Genomic DNA, 18,828 nt, shown 5'->3' on the forward strand with positions numbered 1-18,828 from the left:
CCACTTGCAGTAACGGGGCCATATCGGTACCTAGATAAAGAAAGAATTCTTAGTCCTAGACAAAACTCTAATGTGGCCCCCCAAATTGCAGTCTCTGCAGTGCACACTTCAACTTTAGATGAGGGTAATCAGAGTCTGCATCGTAGAATACAGCGCTTTTATCAGCCCCAGTCTTAGGGGCAACAATTACTGGCAGGTTTCAGCAATCAGATGGAAGAGAGAGAGAGAGAGAAGAGTTTAGCGTGTCAGTTGCTAAATCAGTCAAAAGAATCTATATCTGGAAATGTAAAGACCTGTCCAAAGAGGGAAAATACTTGTGAATGTTGCGTGTTGTCATTTTCTTGTACATTTTCCTTGCTGTCTCGTTATCGATGGCTATGTGCTAACTCACAGAACTCACCTCTTGAATAACTGCTCTGCCAAAAATGACCTGGCAGAAAGTCTAGTGATTGTAAAACTGTAGAAATTCTTTTTGAAAGGTGACTTTTGGAGGCAATTACTTCCCTCTAATACTATACTGATTTCCCGATGCAATTTCAGGAAACGTTGAAGTGGGTGTTCATATCGCAGATGTGAGTTACTTTGTTCTGGAAGGAACAGCGCTGGATCAAGTGGCCAGTGGAAGGGCAACTAGTGTGTATCTAGTGCAGAAGGTAAGAATGGCTGTCTGCTTCTTCTGAGACCTGTCTCCCTTTTGCCTTAAATCACTATAAAGGATCATTATCAGAAGCAATGAAACAAACTTACGAGAAAGTAATTCTTCCTCTCTACTCCGTGCTGATTAGGCCTCAACTGGAGTATTGTGTCCAGTTCTGGGCTCCACATTTCAGGAAGGATGTGGACAAATTGCAGAAAGTCCAGAGAAGAGCAACAAAAATGATTAAAGGTCTAGAAAACATGACCTATGAGGGAAGATTGACAAAAATTGGGTTTGTTTTGTCTGGAAAAGAGAATACTGAGAGGGACATAACAGTTTTCAAGTACATAAAAGGCTGTTACAAGGAGGTGGGAGAAAAAGTGTTGTTCCTAACCTCTGAGGATAGGACAAGAAGCAATGGGCTTAAATTGCAGCAAGGGCGGTTTAGGTCGGACATTAGGAAAAACTTCCTAACTGTCAGGGTGGTTAAGCACTGGAATAAATTGCCTCAGGAGGTTGTGGAATCTCCATCATTGCAGATTTTTCAGAGCAGGTTCGACAAACACCTGTCAGGGATAGTCTAGATAATACTTAGTCCTGTCATGAGTGCAGGTGACTAGACTAGATGACCTCTCGAGGTCCCTTCCAGTCCTATGATTCTATGAAACTCAAATCATTATTCTAGTAAAACTACAAAAAACAAGCAAATCCAACACATGGATAACAAAGTTGTACAAAATCTCAGTATAGCCAAAGAAGGCGTTGCATAAAACAGGAATACACGATTTCACTGTGCAGTAAAATGTAATTAAAATTCAACAGGCATCGATCAAAGCAACCTAAGAAACAAATGCTACATTTCTGAAGTCAAATGTATTAATGCATATATGCTGATTTTCAATTATTTGATGGGGTAAGTTTAGGAAGCTTCCAGGCCAAATCTGTATCATGGTGGTGTTCCCGATTTTCATAGTTACATGTGCAAAAGTGCTTTCAGGGTTCATTGAATATTACAGGCTCTTCTTGCATTGAAGGAAGCCATATTACCTTCTTTCTCCCAACCCACTGTGTAATCCTAAAGCAGCAACAACAGAAAGTGGAATATGAAGGGACAGCACAAGATTCATAAGAGCAGATTCTCGTCTTCCCTCCTGATCAGTTGGGCTATACCTTCCACTGTTGTTCCATGGATGTACCCAGCAGAAGGGGCATCTCTGGTTAACATTCTTCTGTTTAGTGTGTGTGGTCTGGAATGACCTTTCTCCCATCCCCTCCTTACCAGATTTGCTTATAATTCATAAGGTGGCACCTTCAAATCTCTGTGGGAGCTGGAAAGAGCATTGGAAACTAAAGATTTCTCCCATCAGTAAGCGTGAATCCATCCCTAATCTGCTACCCGGGGAAATTTACTCTTGTTGCACTTGTGTTATATCTGGCTGGGAGTGATTGGAAGTTGGGCCATAGTCTTTGACAGAAGTAGCCTATGCATGCTAATTCCTTAGCATCTTGACCAGTGCTCTGACCTTTCGCTGTTGTTGGGACACTGTCTAGAAATATTTTTGAAGGTTTTAAAACTTTCCTGTGTCAGTAACACTTGCTTCTCCCTCACGAAATTGCTTCTGTAGTTTCCCACCCTCGTGCTGAGTCTGATGGTCCCGGAATATTGTAACACAGCTTACCCGTTAGAGGGTGTGTGTGTGTATTGACCTGTGCTTATAAAATGCCACATCTCAGTAACGATCCTCTGTTCTGTTTTGTCCGCCAGCCACAGCAGATTCAGAGCTATTTCTCTGATGCTAATTGTGCAGTTATGTTGGTTTCAGTTTCTAGTTGTTTATTCTTAGTAGGTGATTTATAATTTATTTCCATGGCTTTTTAGTTTTAGTTGGATTAGTGAGAGGACCTAATTGAGGAGGAACCAAAGAAATCCATGGGCTTTTTAAGTGCTTATGGGCATGGGGATGCCACTTGGAATAGCAGTTGGAACACTGTCTCTGTGGGTCCGTGCACAAGGGTTTCAAATGGATAAACTGTTTAGAATAGTTTTCTCATTGCAAGACACAGGGCACATACGTGCTACAGAGTGAAACTGAAGGCACAGTTTGTCCAGAGAACTCCACTTATCAGTGAGCGACCATCCTATATAAAAAGGCTGAAAACAGAAATATTTTGATTTGGGAATGGTGCCTCCTGGGAGTTGTAGTTCGGGTGCCATATGTTTCCATTCTCTTCTATGGGCTGGGCTTCCTGGTTGGACTAAATCTCCCATAATGCACCATGGTCTACTATGATGTGTTGCCTCCCCTTTCCAAGACCGTGGGAGTTGCTAGCCATGGTGTCATGGGAGGTATAGTCCTGCAGGAAGCCTCTCCTATAGAGGAGAATGGGGATATGAGGCAATCAAACTAAAACACCCAGGAGGCACTGTGGCAGCATTTACAAATCAAGATATTTTGCTTTTCACGCTTAATTTTTTTGTGTTTAAAAAAAAAATTCCATGGAAAACAGATACTTTTTACGAAAAAATGTGTTTATTTGAAAACTCAATTTCCTGTTGAAGAACAATTTTGACAGAAAGTTTTCAACTAGCTTTAGATTTCATTCTTTGTGTTTAACTAGGATTTCCACTTACATAATGCCTTTTCATGCCCTAAATCTTTATTTGTTCTCCAACTGCCTTGGTTTGTTAACTCCAGAAGTGGTGTTTTGTCCATTCTTTCGGATAGATTTTTAAGAGTGCAAACCAAATTAGGTATTGAAAATATGGAAGACTTTTCCCAGTGTCGCTAACGTGGTTAAAAATGGATTAAATGTTGGATCTGAAAATTCCTACTTTTTAAGGTGATGATTATTAATTCTAACAAAATAGCTAAAAATAAGTGTGGGTCTGGACAGAAGAGGATAGTAAGAGCTGGTTTGAAACAATAAGATGGCAAGGTCACGCTCATAGAAAATAGACTTTCCTTTGGTGGAACTGTTCCATAAATGCAGCTGTGATGCTGCCATTACTTAGAATAATGCAAATTCTCTCAAAAAGGAAATTAAATAAATCTACATATTTAATTCCCCTGAACCATCTGTCCAGAAGACAAATTATTGTGTAATGGCTAACAGTTTGTGGCTATGTGTAATGTGGCTATTATTGTGTAATGGCTAACAGTAATGACAGGTTTTAGAGTAACAGCCGTGTTAGTCTGTATTCACAAAAAGAAAAGGAGTACTTGTGGCACCTCAGAGACTAACCAATTTATTTGAGCATAAGCTTTCGTGAGCTACAGCTCATTTGAGCTGTAGCTCACAAAAGCTTATGCTCAAATAAATTGGTTAGTCTCTAAGGTGCCACAAGTCCTCCTTTTCAGTTTGTTTAATAAAAGCCAGAGGTTTAGAAGTAAGAGTGAATCAAGTTTTAAAAAGCAAGAAAACCTAAACAGTTTTCTCCCTTTTGGCACATATTATGGTGGTGTTATTTTAGGTGTGAAGCAACTCAAGTGAAAGGTCAGCCATAAATCCCTACAATATTTTACTGGTCCTGTTTTATAATAGAGATCAAAGATTGGAACTGGAAGCCTGTCTACATGTTGAGTCCAAGGACTTTAAGACATTCACTTTTGACACCAGCAGGTTGTCAGGGTGTTGATATTTTGATAATGTCAAGCTGGGTAACAAAGAGTTGATCGAAATCTGAATTCATGGAAGTGTTGATACAAAAAAGAAAACTCTGAAGCAGAAATCTTGGCTCGTAAACAAATTGCCTATTTCCTTTGAGTGTCTTTCAGTGTATGAGTGATAGGCTAAGTGAGCCCACCCCATTGTTAAATCTGTGTTCAAGAACAGCCGATGGAAGCTCAGACTGGTAATGTAATACCACCTCAGCAGATAGACCAAGGATGAAGGGGTCACTCATGGAAGTCAGCAGACTGATCATAATCAACCCAAACCAATTGAGAGCAGTCAGCCAAAGGAGGGCAACAGAGGAATTAGATTGTTTGAGGGGAATAAAATTGTCCATGTGACTTTGTGAAAATCCCAGGGGGTTATGCTTAAACTGTGTTTGTTCTTTTTGCTCTTTATCTTGTTGATTGATTGATTTCCCCCCCGCTGATCCCTGAAAAACCTCTGTGGCAATTCCCATTGATTATAGAGCTGCCCTGGCTCACCTGCTGCTGAACTTGGCGAGTGAGCCAGTCACAGCTCCAGCAGATGTTTCTGCCTTTTAAAGCCAAAGGGGAGTTTTCCAGTGCAGTGTATGTGCCCCCTCCAGCTGCCCCAGCTCTCCAGGAATCAGTACTAGGTCTGAAAATGAGTCGTTGGATTCTGGAGGCAGTTTGTTAACCCAAGAGGCAAAACCCAAAAAGCCCAGTGTTCTCAGAAGCAGGGGTGAGGAGTCACATGGTACTATGTGAACCTGCCAGCCAGAGGGACCAGCTCTTGCACAGTGTGTCAGGACGTGTTAAGTTTTATAGCCACAGAAACACACTATGTAGGAAAACTTCCATCTTCAGTGCCCGTTCCTCTTAGTCTGGTGTCACAGGGACAGGTCCTCGTGAATGCTCTCTGCCGGCCACCCGCTAGGACTGCAGTGAAGGGAATCCATATCTCTGTGCTCTGGATCCCTGCGTGTTTCAAGCTTCTGGAGCCTCAGCAGACCACAGATCTGGTTCCTCCCTTGGGTTCTCCGGCATGTTTCCTAGGCCCTGACTCTGTCAGCTCCCCCTCCTCAGAAATGGAATGCCTGAGCCCCCCTGCCAATAGCCCCCAGGAGCAGCGCTGGCCCCCCCCAGATTGCCCAGTTATTTAAACAGTTTCTGTCCCAGAACTCCACCCCAAAGGTGTGATGCTCCTGATTGCAGTTTAACTCTCTCAAGGGTGTGCAGCAGTTGTGAAGCAGTTAACACACAGTCACACACCGGTCTCTTTCTGTCTCATCCTTAGGGATCATTGCTATCCAGGAAGGCAGACAGGCAGTGTCCCCCTGCCTCACACACAGGCTGTTACATGCTGGGTGGTCTCTCCCTCATGAAGCCCCTTCCCCAGAGCTTCACTGACCTTGCTCACTCCCATCTCACGCTTCATCTTCCTGTCCTCTCTTGCTTTGTGGCTTGCTATTTAAACTCTTCCTGGCCACCTTTGTTCTACCTTTTGAGTAAGTTTCCACTGCTCTCACCTTCCCCGGCCCTTCAGAGGGGTCAGCTAGACTGGATTTCTAAGGTTTGAGCTGCTGTTTTAGCAGAACCTTTGGGTGATTAAGGTATTGTTATTCATCTTAAATATTTACCTTTGTATCTGTCTGGTGTGTACCTGCTACGGGACATTTCAGCAATAGTGGATCTGCACACACACTCATGATACAGCAGTTTTTCAGAATACAACTTCACATTAACAACCAGAATTCATAAGTTGATCAGACAGACGACCCCCCCCGGCCCCAGTTCCGCACATCTGGTCTCTCTCAGCTCTCCTCTCCATCCCCTGTGGTGTCAGTAGGGCACACAAAGCTTGTCATACAGATTTGTAACTGGTTTCAGAGTAGCAGCCGTGTTAGTCTGTATTCGCAAAAAGAAAAGGAGGACTTGTGGCACCTTAGAGACTAGCAAATTTATTTGAGCATAAGCTTTCGTGAGCTACAGCTCACTTCATCGGATGCAGAAACTGACTCAGAAAGCACCATGGGGAGCAGATAAAACATGGCAAGAGGAAACAACTTTCCCTCAAGATGCTTGCTTGCTGGGCCCTCGCTAATTCAGCTCCGTACTTTGGAGATGGGCAGGAAGAAGATTTATCTGAGGGGAAAGAGGGAAAGGTAAACCCTCTGCCTATAATTTGATTTAAAATGCAAACCCACAGTAGAGAGTATTGTATTCATCAACCTCTAATTCTGACTGAAGTAAATGCGCTTTTCATTGTTTTACACAGTTGCGTTCTATTACACATTAGAAAGACTTTCCTGGGGGTTGTTAACTCCCTCCCCACTCCTCATTTGGAAGACTGTTTTTTCTAGTTTTACCACTAGATCTCTGCAACTGTATTTCTCAGAGTAATCGAATGTGAGAACCCGTCAATCCCTGTACCTGTGAAGGTGGTGGTCGCTTTATTTCAGTGATGTGCCACACTCCAGTTACAGTAAAAACAGAGCCTGAGGAGGTGGGCCCCATCGGAGCCAGCCCGTAGGTAATTTGCCTAGGAAGCCGGTTCACATTTATGGTAGAATGCTTTCCTTACATTTCAACCAGCTGAATGTCTACATTCCATAGTAATCCATGTACTGGCTGGCATACATTGCTATCTCTTGGCAGATGGTCACCTTGCACGTTCTAAGGGTAAGGCATTTGACGAGATGAGGCCTCCGTTGATTATTCGAGACACGGCTATGCAACACTGATACTTTGCAAATCTTTCACAGATCTTTAAATATGTACCTCTGAAAAGCAGAGCGCTCCTCCTACCCCAAGTCCTGTTGCAAAAGCCTTTTCTGGTGAAAGAAGGAGCCACGGGACAACCCCTAATCACTCCTTTCTTCTCAAAACCTGACGGAACTGTTGCCTCTTTATGTATAAATACTGCACTCGCATGTCTTAAGAAATCAGATGCTTAGTTTGTCATACAGTATTTGACTGTATCGTGTTAGTGGTCAGGCCATGAGATGAAATGTGCAAGCATGACCCAAACTTTGTATTTCACAGCTGTGAATTTATTCTGTCTGTAAAATATATCGGCGAATCCAGATATTAAACAGATGCAGACAACTGACCAGGACTATGGAGGTGTGGCCTGAACACAGAACTAAGGACTTAATTCAGCAGAGCACTTAAGCATGCGTGTAACTAAGCACATGAAAAGAGTGCAAACCATGAAAAGTCCTATTGACTTCAGTGGAACTACTAACTTAAGTACCTAAAACAGGACTGTGAATTGGAACAACCCTTGCACGATGATTTCTCTGGCTTCATTCAAATCAGTTTGCCTCTAACTCCTTTTCCCTATCTGTGAAATGGGAGTAATATTTCTCTACTCGATATAGTAGGTTTGTAACAATTGATTGCTTGAAGATGAGTGTTTAGTACTATAATTATAATCTGAGTTAAAGCTTTATGTTTTACATCATCAGAACCCCTTCTATGCCATTATAGCCTCTTGAGTCAGTTATGAATCATGCTCAGCTGCACTTAAGAGAACTTTTTAAAACAAGAGCACCCCCTCATGTCATATGAGCTATATTTTATGCCTAGGGTAACCAGAGGTTTCATGCAAAGCATACTGGATCCTGTATTTCTCTATCAGAATATTGTTGCTTCAGTAAGAGATCAGGGAAGGGGAAAGCTGTTGTACACAAAAGTATTCAAATCAAGTATCATTGCTATCAGAGTGTGGGTCCTTATGGATTTTGGATGTGATCTCCGTAGTCTCAGTTATCACAAGATGACAGTTTTCCAGAGAAGAGGCACTTGCACCTGTGTTCTTTATTCTGGGTCATGCATTTAGGAATTTTACTGAACCTGCTACCACTTGTTTTGTGTGATCTGTACATGTCAGTAAGGATTTTACTCAAAACAATCACATGAGATTTTAGTAAAGTGGGAATTTCCAACATCCCATAACCTTTCTCTACATAATGCCTATGTTCTCTTTTCTGCTGTGTGTTGACAGAACTCATTCTAAATTTATAACCTTGTGTTGTTGGCCTTTCCAGGCAGCATGGCAGACCTCACGTAGTATATCTGTAAATTATGAACTTACTAGTATTGTTAGCATGGTTTTCACAACTGGAATAACACAGTTGACAGCCTTTGTGTTGCGGGAAACAGCTTATCATAATCTATGCCCTTCTGACCTTCCAGTTGAACGCTGCTGATTCATGTTGAAAGTGGCTCCTGAATTGTCAAGAGACCATACAGTTAATCTTTTGGCATTAATACGCAGTGCAATTAGGGTGGGTTTATGAGCAGTGGTCTAGTGCCAAACTACAAATGTGATTAAATATTCTAAGAACTTTCTTTGAAAGCTAAAGGTAAATATGAAATGTATGTACTTTGGAAAAAAAATAGAGACCCCAATTTTTATTTCGTCTGCCTTTTGGGAGCCTAGTTATTCATCAGAGTTCCAGATACAGCAGAGCTATCTCTAAAACATATGCGTGTCAGGATTTGGAACAGGGCGTTTTAATGTGACTTAGATAGTGCTATTTCTATGTTTACCATGGTGGTGGGATTGAACAGTAGAAATAAAACTTAAACTCAATATCTAAAATATTTATATTGTGAACAATTCTGAGCAGGAAATTTGAGTTCCTCCTTCTCTGTAAAGTACCTGGCTCATTACCGACCCTACATAAACAATAAGAAGATGCACATTTTGATTAGTGTTGTCAGGGTTCCTTCCCCACTCTGAACTCTAGGGTACAGATGTGGGGACCCACATGAAAGACCCCCTAAGCTTATTCTTACCAGCTTAGGTTAAAAACTTCCCCAAGGTACAAACTTTGCCTTGTCCTTGAACCGTATGCTGCCACCACCAAGCGTTTTAAACAAAGAACAGGGAAAGAGCCCACTTGGAGACGTCTTTCCCCAAAATATCCCCCCAAGCCCTACACACCCCTTTTCCTGGGGTGGCTTCAGAATAACATCCTAACCAATTGGTTACAAAATCATCAAAGACCCAAACCCCTGGATCTTGGAACAAACGAAAAATCAGTCAGGTTCTTAAAAGAAGGATTTTATTTAAAAAAAAAAAAAAAAAAAAAAAAGAAAGGTAAAAATCATCTCTGTAAAATCAGGATGGAAAATACTTTACAGGGTATTCAGATTCAAAATACAGAGGATCCCCGTCTGGGCAAAACCTTAAAGTTACAGAAAACAGGAATAAACCTCCCTCTTAACACAGGGAAAATTCACATAAAACAAAAGATAAACTAATCCGCCTTGCCTGGCTTACCTATACTGGTTGCAATATTGGAGACTTGGATTAGGATGGGTTGGAGAAGATGGATTTCTGTCTGGCCTCTCTCAGTCCCAAGAGAGAACAACCATATAAACAAAGAGCACAAACAACAGCCCCCCCCCTCCCCCCCGGATTTGAAAGTATCTTGGTCCCCTTATTGGTCCTTTGGGTCAGGTGCCAGCCAGGTTAGCTGAGCTTCTTAACCTTTTACAGGTAACAGGATGGTGCCCCTGGCCGGGAGGGATTTTATAGCACTGTATACAGAAAGGTGGTTACCCTTCCCTTTATATTTGACATGCCCCCCAAATCACAGATAGGGTGAAACACTGGCTGTGATTTCTTCCTGGACCTCTAGGAGAAAACAGTTAATAAGACACATGCATCTCTAAATGTACTACTAACTGTATAAAGACTAACAATATTTCCCACATCTTAAGGACGATTTGGACCAATTGATTCTGGGAAACTTTCATGGGAGAGTGCATCAGCCACTTTGTTAGAAGCTCCTGAGATGTGTTGTATGTCGAAATCAAAATCTTGGAGAGCTAAACTCCACCGAAAAAGTTTGTTATTTCCCTTGGCGGTATGAAGCCACTGTAGCGCAGCATGGTCCGTTTGCAGGTGGGAACGCCGTCCCCAAATGTATGAGCGTAGCTTTTCCAGAGCGTAGACAATGGCATAACATTCCTTTTCGCTGATTGACCAGTGGCTTTCCCTCTCAGACAGCTTCTTGCTGAGAAACACGATGGGATGGAAGTCTTGATTCGGTCCTTCCTGCATTAAGACTCCTCCCACACCACACTCGGACGCATCTGTGGTTACTAGGAACGGTTTGTCAAAGTCTGGGGCCCTTAGCACAGGGTCAGACATGAGTGTCCCTTTAAGCTAGTTAAAGGCCTTCTGACACTCTTCAGTCCACTGAACGGCATTTGGCTGTTTCTTTTTGGTTCGGTCTGTCAGTGGGGTGGCGATTTGGCTGTATTGCGGTACAAATTGCCTGTAATATCTGGCCAAGCCTAAGAAGGATTGGACCTGTTTCTTTGACTTTGGGACAGGCCACTTTTGGATAGCTTCCACTTTGGCCTGTAGGGGGTGTAACGATGCTGGTTCTGGCGGGACCCAACGGAGAGTGCCAATTCAGGACACATTGCTTAGAGCAGGGCAGTTACAGCCCAAGGCTGGGGTTTTTCCACCTCTAAGGCACACCAAACCAGCCAAACAGAGCAGACTTTGGTCTCACCCCGCTGGCTAACCACAAGTCACACAAGCAATTCCCTTAGACACTCCAGTTTCCCAGTATCTCCACCAGTGCCACTCATTATGGGGACAAATGGTTATGAAAACCAATACCCCAGTAAAAGAAAAAAGGTTCTCTCGATCCCAAAGGATCAAGCCCCAGACCTAGGTCAATATACAAATCAGATCTTACCCACAAATCACGCTGTTGCCAATCCTTTAGAATCTAAAATCTAAAGGTTTATTCATAAAAGGAAAAAGCTAGAGATGAGAGCTAGAATTGGTTAAATGGAATCAATGACATACAGTAATGGCCAAGTTCTTGGTTCAGGCTTGCAGCAGTGATAGAATAAACTGCAGGTTCAAATCAAGTCTCTGGAGAACATCCACAGCTGGGATGGGTCATTCAGTCCTTCCTTCAAAGCTTCAGTGTGTAGCAAAGTCCCTCCAGAGGTATGAAGCAGGATTGAAGACAAGATGGAGGAGCTGCAGGAGCTTTTTATAGTCTCTTGCCATGTAGTCTTTCTTTCTTTGTGCCAAAGACAAGCTACCCAGCACATGGGCTGGAAAAACCTCAGAGTTCTGTCCATAGGCAGGTCCCTGCACACCTTGCTGAGTCGTAAGGCGAGTCTGCCTTCTCTCAATGGGTCAGTTGTATAGCTGATGGTCCTTAATGGGCCATCAAGCCGGCTAGGCAGAGCTGACACTAACTTGACTGGAGTGTTCCCCAGAAGCATAGCACAGGTTTGAAATACAGACAGTATAGAGCCAATATTCATAACTTTAACTATAAAAATGGTACACATATAGACAGCGTAATCATAACCAGCAAACCATAACCTTGTCTTAGACACCTCATTTGACCCCCTTTATACAAGATTTGATGCCACTACAGGACTTTGGTTGCAACAATGATCTATACGGTCCCAGCTTATGTCAGTAATGTCACAGGGGGTTAATAGTTCCTTGACCCACCTGGTGTCCAAGGTAAGTCACTCTGTTTAGGCCTATTTGACACTTCTTAGCCTTAACAGTTAGTCCTGCCTCCCTTATGCACTCGAAGACTTTTTGTAGATGTTCCAGGTGTTCTGCCCAGGAATCCGAAAATATGGCCACATCGTCAAGGTAGGCGACTGCATATTCTCCCAATCCCTCTAGGAGACCATCTACAAGTTTTTGGAAGGTGGCGGGTACATTCCGCAGCCCGAAAGGGAGCACATTAAATTCATACAGCCTGACATGTGTGGTGAAGGCTGACCTTTCCTTGGCGGATTCATCTAGCGGTACCTGCCAGTACCCTTTTGTTAAGTCCAAGGTAGAGATGAACTGGGCTCATCCCAGTTTCTCCAATAGTTCATCTGTGCGTGGCATTGGATAGTTGTCTGGGTGAGTTACAGCATTTAACTTACGGTAGTCCACGCAAAAACGTATCTCCCCATCTGGTTTGGGAACTAGAACCACTGGAGATGGCCATGCACTGTGGGAGGGGCGGATTACACCCATCTTAGCATATCCTGGATCTCCCGTTCTATAGCAGTTTTCACTTGAGGAAACACCCGGTAAGATTGGTCTCTAATTGGGTGAGCATTACCTGTGTCAATGGCGTGGTATGCCCTTTTAGTCAGTCCTGGGGTGGCTGAGAATGTCGGCACGTAGCTAGTGCACAGCTCCTTGATCTGCTGTCACTGCATTACGCCCAAGGGTCATGGAGAGGTTCACCTCTTCCACGCCACCATCACTTTTCCTTTCGTAGTAGACACCTTCAGGCCACTCAGCGTCATCTCCTGCCTGGGCTGTAAACTGACAAACCTTTAATTCTCTGCAATAAAAGGGCTTTAGAGAATTAATAAGGTACACCTTAGGGTACGTCATCACTACCCACCGGCTCGGCAGGTAGTGATTGATCTAATGGGGATTGATTTATTGCATCTCGTCTAGACGCGATAAATCGATCCCCGAATCAACGCCTGTACTCCACCTCGGCAGGAAGAGTGAGCGGAGTCAACAGGGGAGCTGCCGCAGTCGACTCGCCGCTGTGAGGACGGCCAGGTAACTCGAACTAAGATACTTGGACTTCAGCTACGCGAATAGCGTAGCGGAAGTTGCATATCTTAGTTCGAACCTGCCCCCAGTGTAGCCCAGGCCTTAGGCTTTCGGTCTGAGGTAGGGAATGCTATGAGATAATTAACAGCTCCCAGGTGCTCTTGGACCGTGAATGGCCCTTCCCATGACACTTCCATTTTATGGGCCTGGAGCACCTTTAAGACCATGACCTCGTCCCCTACTTTGAAGGCCCGCTCTCTGGCATGTTTATCATACCAGGCTTTTTGCTCTTTTTGAACATCTTTTAGGTTTTCTTTAGCAAGGGCTAAAGAGGTTCGTAGGGTGTTTTGTAAGTTGGTTACAAAGTCCAGAATGTTAGTTCCTGGAGAAGGTGTAAACCCCTCCCATTGCTGCTTCACCAACTGTAATGGCCCCTTAACCTTGCGGCCATATACAAGTTCAAATGGTGAAAAACCTAAACTGGGACATGGTACAGCTCTATAGGCAAAGAGCAACTGCTGCAACACTAGATCCCAATCATTAGAGTGCTCATTTACAAATTTACGTATCATGGCCCCCAAAGTTCCATTAAACTTCTCCACCATGCCATTGGTTTGATGGTGGTAAGGGGTGGCAACCAACCACGATTTACCCCATGAGCTTCCCAAAGGCTTTCCATAGTTCCTGCCAGGAAATTAGTTCCTACATCTGTGAGGATGTCGGAGGGCCAACCTACCCTGGCAAAAACGTCTGTTAGTGCCTGGCACACACTTTTAGCCCTGGTGTTGCTTAGAGCTACTGCCTCCGGCCGTTGGGTGGCAAAATCCATGAAAGTCAGTTTGTACTGCTTTCCTCTGGGTGTCTTTTTTGGAAAAGGACCAAGAATATCCACAGCTACTTGTTGAAATGGAACCTCAATGTTGGGGAGTGGCTGGAAAGGGGCTTTGACCTGGTCTTGGGGTTTTCCCATTGTTTGGCATGCCTCACAAGATCGGACATAGGCAGAAACATCCTTGCCCATTCCCTCCCAGTGGAATGACTTCCCCAAACGGTCTTTGGTACTGTTCACCCCAGCATGGCCACTAGGATGATCATGGGCTAAGCTCAAGAGCTTTTCCCGGTACTTAGTTGGAACTACCAACTGTCTCTGAGGATGCCAGTTTTCCTGGTGCCCACCAGAAAGAGTTTCCTTATATAAAAGTCCTCTTTCTACAACAAACCGGGATCGATTAGAAGAGTTGAGAGGCGGTGGGTTGCTGTGTGCCTCCGTCCAAGCTCTCTGGAGGCTTTCATCTGCTTCCTGTTCGGCCTGGAACTGTTCCTTTGATGCTGGAGACATCAGTTCCTCACTGGATTGTGAACCTGGGCTTAATCTCTCTGGAAGCGATGCAGGTGATGGGGCTGTTTCCGTTGATGGAAAACCACTCTCCGCTGGTGCACTATGGGGTATTTGCAAGAAGAAAAGGAGGACTTGTTTCACCTTAGAGACTAACAAATTTATTTGAGCATAAGCTTTCGTGAGCTACAGCTCACTTCATCGGATGCATTCAGTGGAAAATACAGTGGGGAGATTTATATACACAGAGAACATGAAACAATGGGTGTTACCATACACACTGTAACGAGAGTGATCACTGAAGGTGAGCTATTACCAACAGGAAAGTGGAGGGGAAAAAACCTTTTGTAGTGATAATCAATGCCATTTCCAGCAGTTGACAAGAATGTCTTAGGAACAGTGGGGGGTGGGGAATAAACATGGGGAAATAGTTTTACTTTGTGTAATGACCCATCCACTCCCAGTCTTTATTCAAGCCTAAATTAATTGTATCCAGTTTGCGAATTAATTCCAATTCAGCAGTTTCTCGTTGGAGTCTGTTTTTGAAGTTTTTTTGTTGAAGAATTGCAACTTTTAGGTCTGTAATCGAGTGACCAAAGAGATTGAAGTGTTCTCCGACTGGTTTTTGAATGTTATAGTTCTTGACGTCTGATTTATGTCCATTTATTCTTTTACGTAGAGACTGTCCAGTCTGACCAATGTACATGGCAGAGGGGTATTGCTGGCACATGATGGCATATATCACATTGGTAGATGCACAGGTGAACGAGCCTCTGATAGTGTGGTTGATGTGATTAGGCCCTATGATGGTGTCCCCTGAATAGATATGTGGACACAGTTGGCAACGGGCTTTGTTGCAAGGATAGGTTCCTGGGTTAGTGGTTGTGGTGTGTGGTTGCTGGAGAGTATTTGCTTCAGGTTGCGGGGCTGTCTGTAAGCAAGGACTGGCCTGTCTCCCAAGATCTGTGAGCATGATGGGTCGTCCTTCAGGATAGGTTGTAGATCCTTGATGATGCGTTGGAGAGGTTTTAGTTGGGGGCTGAAGGTGACGGCTAGTGGCGTTCTGTTATTTTCTTTGTTGGGCCTGTCCTGTAGTAGCTGACTTCTGGGTACTCTTCTGGCTCTGTCAGTTTGTTTCTTCACTTCAGCAGGTGGGTATTTTAGTTGTAAGAATGCTTGATAGATATCTTGTAGGTGTTTGTCTCTGTCTGAGGGGTTGTATCGTAGAGCTTGGCTGTAGACAATGTATCGTGTGGTGTGGTCTGGATGAAAGCTGGAGGCATGTAGGTAGGCATAGCGGTCAGTAGGTTTCCAGTATAACGTGGTGTTTATGTGACCATCGCTTATTAGCACCATAGTGTCCAGGAAGTGGATCTCTTGTGTGGACTGGTCCAGGCTGAGGTTGATGATGGGATGGAAATTGTTGAAATCATGGTGGAATTCCTCAAGGGCTTCTTTTCCATGGGTCCAGATGATGAAGATGTCATCAGTGTAGCACAAGCAGAGTAGGGGCGTTAGGGGACGAGAGCTGAGGAAGCGTTGTTCTAAGTCTGCCATAAAAATGTTGGCATACTGTGGGGCCATGCGGGTACCCATAGCAGTGCCGCTGATTTGAAGGTATACATTGTCCCCAAATGTGAAATAGTTATGGGTCAGGATAAAGTCACAAAGTTCAGCCACCAGGTTTTTCAGGCTCTGGCTGAACCTCTTGTGTAGGGTCGTCTGCTGCTGCTGCCAGTGCAGGCTCGGTGGTGCCCTCTGGTGTTGGAGCTGTAGACGGAGTTGCAAGCGCTGGACTCAGTGCTGGCAATGGTTCTGGTGCTGGTTGCTTCGCCAGTTTCAGTTCGGGTACTGGCTTTGGCTGGGTCTCTGGGACTGGATCCACTACGGCCGTTGCAGTCATTGGCAGGGGATCCGGTGCCACCACCTCCATCTGGGTCTCTGGTAACACAGACGGGGCCCTGGTGGAAGGCTCAAGAACAGGGATAGGTGTGGAAGCTTGCTTAGTCTGGCTGTGGGTGACTGTTCCCACCCTCTTGGCCAGCTTTACCTCGTTGGCCAAGTCTTCCCCCAGCAGCATGGGAATGGGATAATCATCCTAGACTGCAAAAGTCCACATTCCTGACCAGCCCTTCTACTGGACAGGCAACTTGGCTGTAGGCAAATCGAAAGAGTTGGACTTGAAGGGTTGAATCGTCACTTGGGCCTCTGGGTTGATTAAGCTGGGGTCCACTAAGGATTGATGGATAGCTGACACCTGCGCTCCAGTGTCCCTCCATGCTGTAACCTTCTTCCCGCTCACACTCACAGTTTCCCTTCGTCCTAAGGGTATCTGGGAGGCATCTGGGCCTGAGGACCTTTGGTGTGACCCCGGTGCAATGAACGGTAATCTGTTGGGGTTCTTGGGGCAGTTGACCTCCACATGCCCCAGCTCATTACATTTAAAACATCGCCCAGTTGACTGGTCACTGGGGCGAGGTGGGTTGCTGGAGAATGGTGTGATGGGGCGATAAGGTGCCTGGGGTTTTCCTTGGGATGTAGGTGGGGCCTTGGGTTGCCCCCGGTGATAGGGTTTTATTTCAGATTGCCCCTTCTGATATTCGCCCCAAGTGCTACTAGTTTTTTTATTTCTGCCACCTCCACCCGTTTGGCTCCAGTCTCCCCCGCCGCGATTACAGTTTTGGGCTTCCCATCTAGGATGTACCTTTCTATTTCCTCAGGAACACCCTCTAAGAACTTCTCCATTTGCATTAGGAAGGGCAACTCTTCTGGAGATTTAACATTTGCTCCCGATATCCAGGCATCCCAATGTTTCACAATGTGGTAGGCGTGTCAGGTAAATGACACATCTGGTTTCCACCTTAGGGCCGACGGGAATGCTCGGGTGTTAGCCCCATTCTGACTCTTGCCTGGGTTTTAAAAAGTTCATAACTGTTCGTGTGTTCCTGAGGCATTACAGCCACCACCTCTGCTAAGGGTCCACTGAGCTGCGGCCTCAGCTCTACCATGTACTGGTTTGTAGAGATGCTGTACCCAAGGCAGGCCCTTTCGAAGTTTTCTAAGAAGGCCTTGGTATCATCGCCTGCCTTGTAGGTGGGGAACTTTCTGGGGTGGGAAGCGGTACCTGGAGAAGGATTGCTAGGGTTGGTTGGTATATTCTGCTGAGCCCTTGCCTTCTCCATCTCCAGTGCATGCTTCCTCTCTTTTTCTTTCTTCTCCATAGCTCTCTTGTGGGCAGCTTCCTCTGCCTCCTCCCTGGCTTTTTCTGCCTCCTCCCTGGCTTTTTCTGCCTCCATCTCCAAGCGCCTTAAGGCCATCTGTCTATCATGCTCTTTTTGTTTCTCTTCAGCTTCGAATCTGGCCAGCTCTAGTTTATTAGCTGCTTCACTGGTAGTCATTTGCCTGCTTTCTTGTGCTTAACTCTAGCTATACCCGAGAGTTTTGGGGGGGGACACACTTGTGAATTTCCCTGCAGGAGGTTATCTACCCTCCCTTTAGGTAGAGAAAACTCCAGCTCAAAAAAGAAAAATTCCTTTGTAAAAAAACTAACACCTTTCTCTCCAGGCAAACAGACAGAAAACCCTCTCGCATCTCTCAGCTTAAAAAAAAATCCTCTTCAGGTCTGTGCTTTTGGTTCAAAATGATCCCACCGCTCTGCCACAATGTCAGGGTTCCTTCCCCACTCTGAACTCTAGGGTACAGATGTGGGGACCTGCATGAAAGACCCCCTAAGCTTATTCTTACCAGCTGAGGTTAAAAACTTCCCCAAGGTACAAACTTTGCCTTGTCCTTGAACAGTATGCTGCCACCACCAAGCGTTTTAAACAAAGAACAGGGAAAGAGCCCACTTGGAGACATCTTTCCCCAAAATATCCCCCCAAGCCCTATACACCCCTTTTTCTGGGGAGGCTTCAGAATAACATCCTAACCAATTGGTTACAAAATCATCAAAGACCCAAACCCCTGGATCTTGGAACAAACGAAAAATCAGTCAGGTTCTTAAAAGAAGGATTTTATTTAAAAAAAAAAAAAAAAAAAGAAAGGTAAAAATCATCTCTGTAAAATCAGGATGGAAAATACTTAACAGGGTATTCAGATTCAAAATACAGAGGATCCCCCTCTGGGCAAAACCTTAAAGTTACAGAAAACAGGAATAAACCTCCCTCTTAACACAGGGAAAATTCACATAAAACAAAAGATAAACTAATCCACCTTGCTTGGCTTACCTATGCTGGTTGCAATATTGGAGACTTGGATTAGGATGGGTTGGAGAAGATGGATTTCTGTCTGGCCTCTCTCAGTCCCAAGAGAGAACAACCCCGTAAACAAAGAGCACAAACAAAACAAAACAACCCCGTAAACAAAGAGCACAAACAAACAAAACAACCTCCCCCCCCCCCCCCCCCCCCCATTTGAAAGTATCTTGTCCCTTTATTGGTCCTTTGGGTCAGGTGCTAGCCATGTTAGCTGAGCTTCTTAACCCTTTACAGGTAACAGGATGTTGCTTCTGGCCAGGAGGGGTTTTATAGCCCTGTATACAGTGAGGTAGTTACCCTTCCCTTTATATTTATGACAAGTGTATTTACTGTTTTCCAAAGGGTCAATAATGAGAGAGGAAATAAGAAAATGAAACTTCAAATCA

At 44.6% G+C, this 18,828-nt stretch overlaps 1 protein-coding gene across 11 annotated transcripts in view; it reads left to right on the plus strand.

Moving 5' to 3' along the window:
- The window catches only part of DIS3L2 (DIS3 like 3'-5' exoribonuclease 2), a 273,032-nt gene that overhangs the window by 152,110 nt on the left and 102,094 nt on the right, over positions 1-18,828 (plus strand). For all 11 annotated transcript variants that reach the window (XM_037908114.2, XM_043521858.1, XM_043521860.1 and 8 more), the window contains one exon: positions 541-653. In XM_037908114.2, coding sequence (XP_037764042.1) covers positions 541-653 — 113 coding nt within the window. The remainder of the gene's footprint in view (positions 1-540; positions 654-18,828) is intronic.

This window comes from Chelonia mydas, chromosome 9 (genome assembly GCF_015237465.2).
Source record: "Chelonia mydas isolate rCheMyd1 chromosome 9, rCheMyd1.pri.v2, whole genome shotgun sequence".
NCBI lineage: Eukaryota > Metazoa > Chordata > Testudines > Cheloniidae > Chelonia > Chelonia mydas.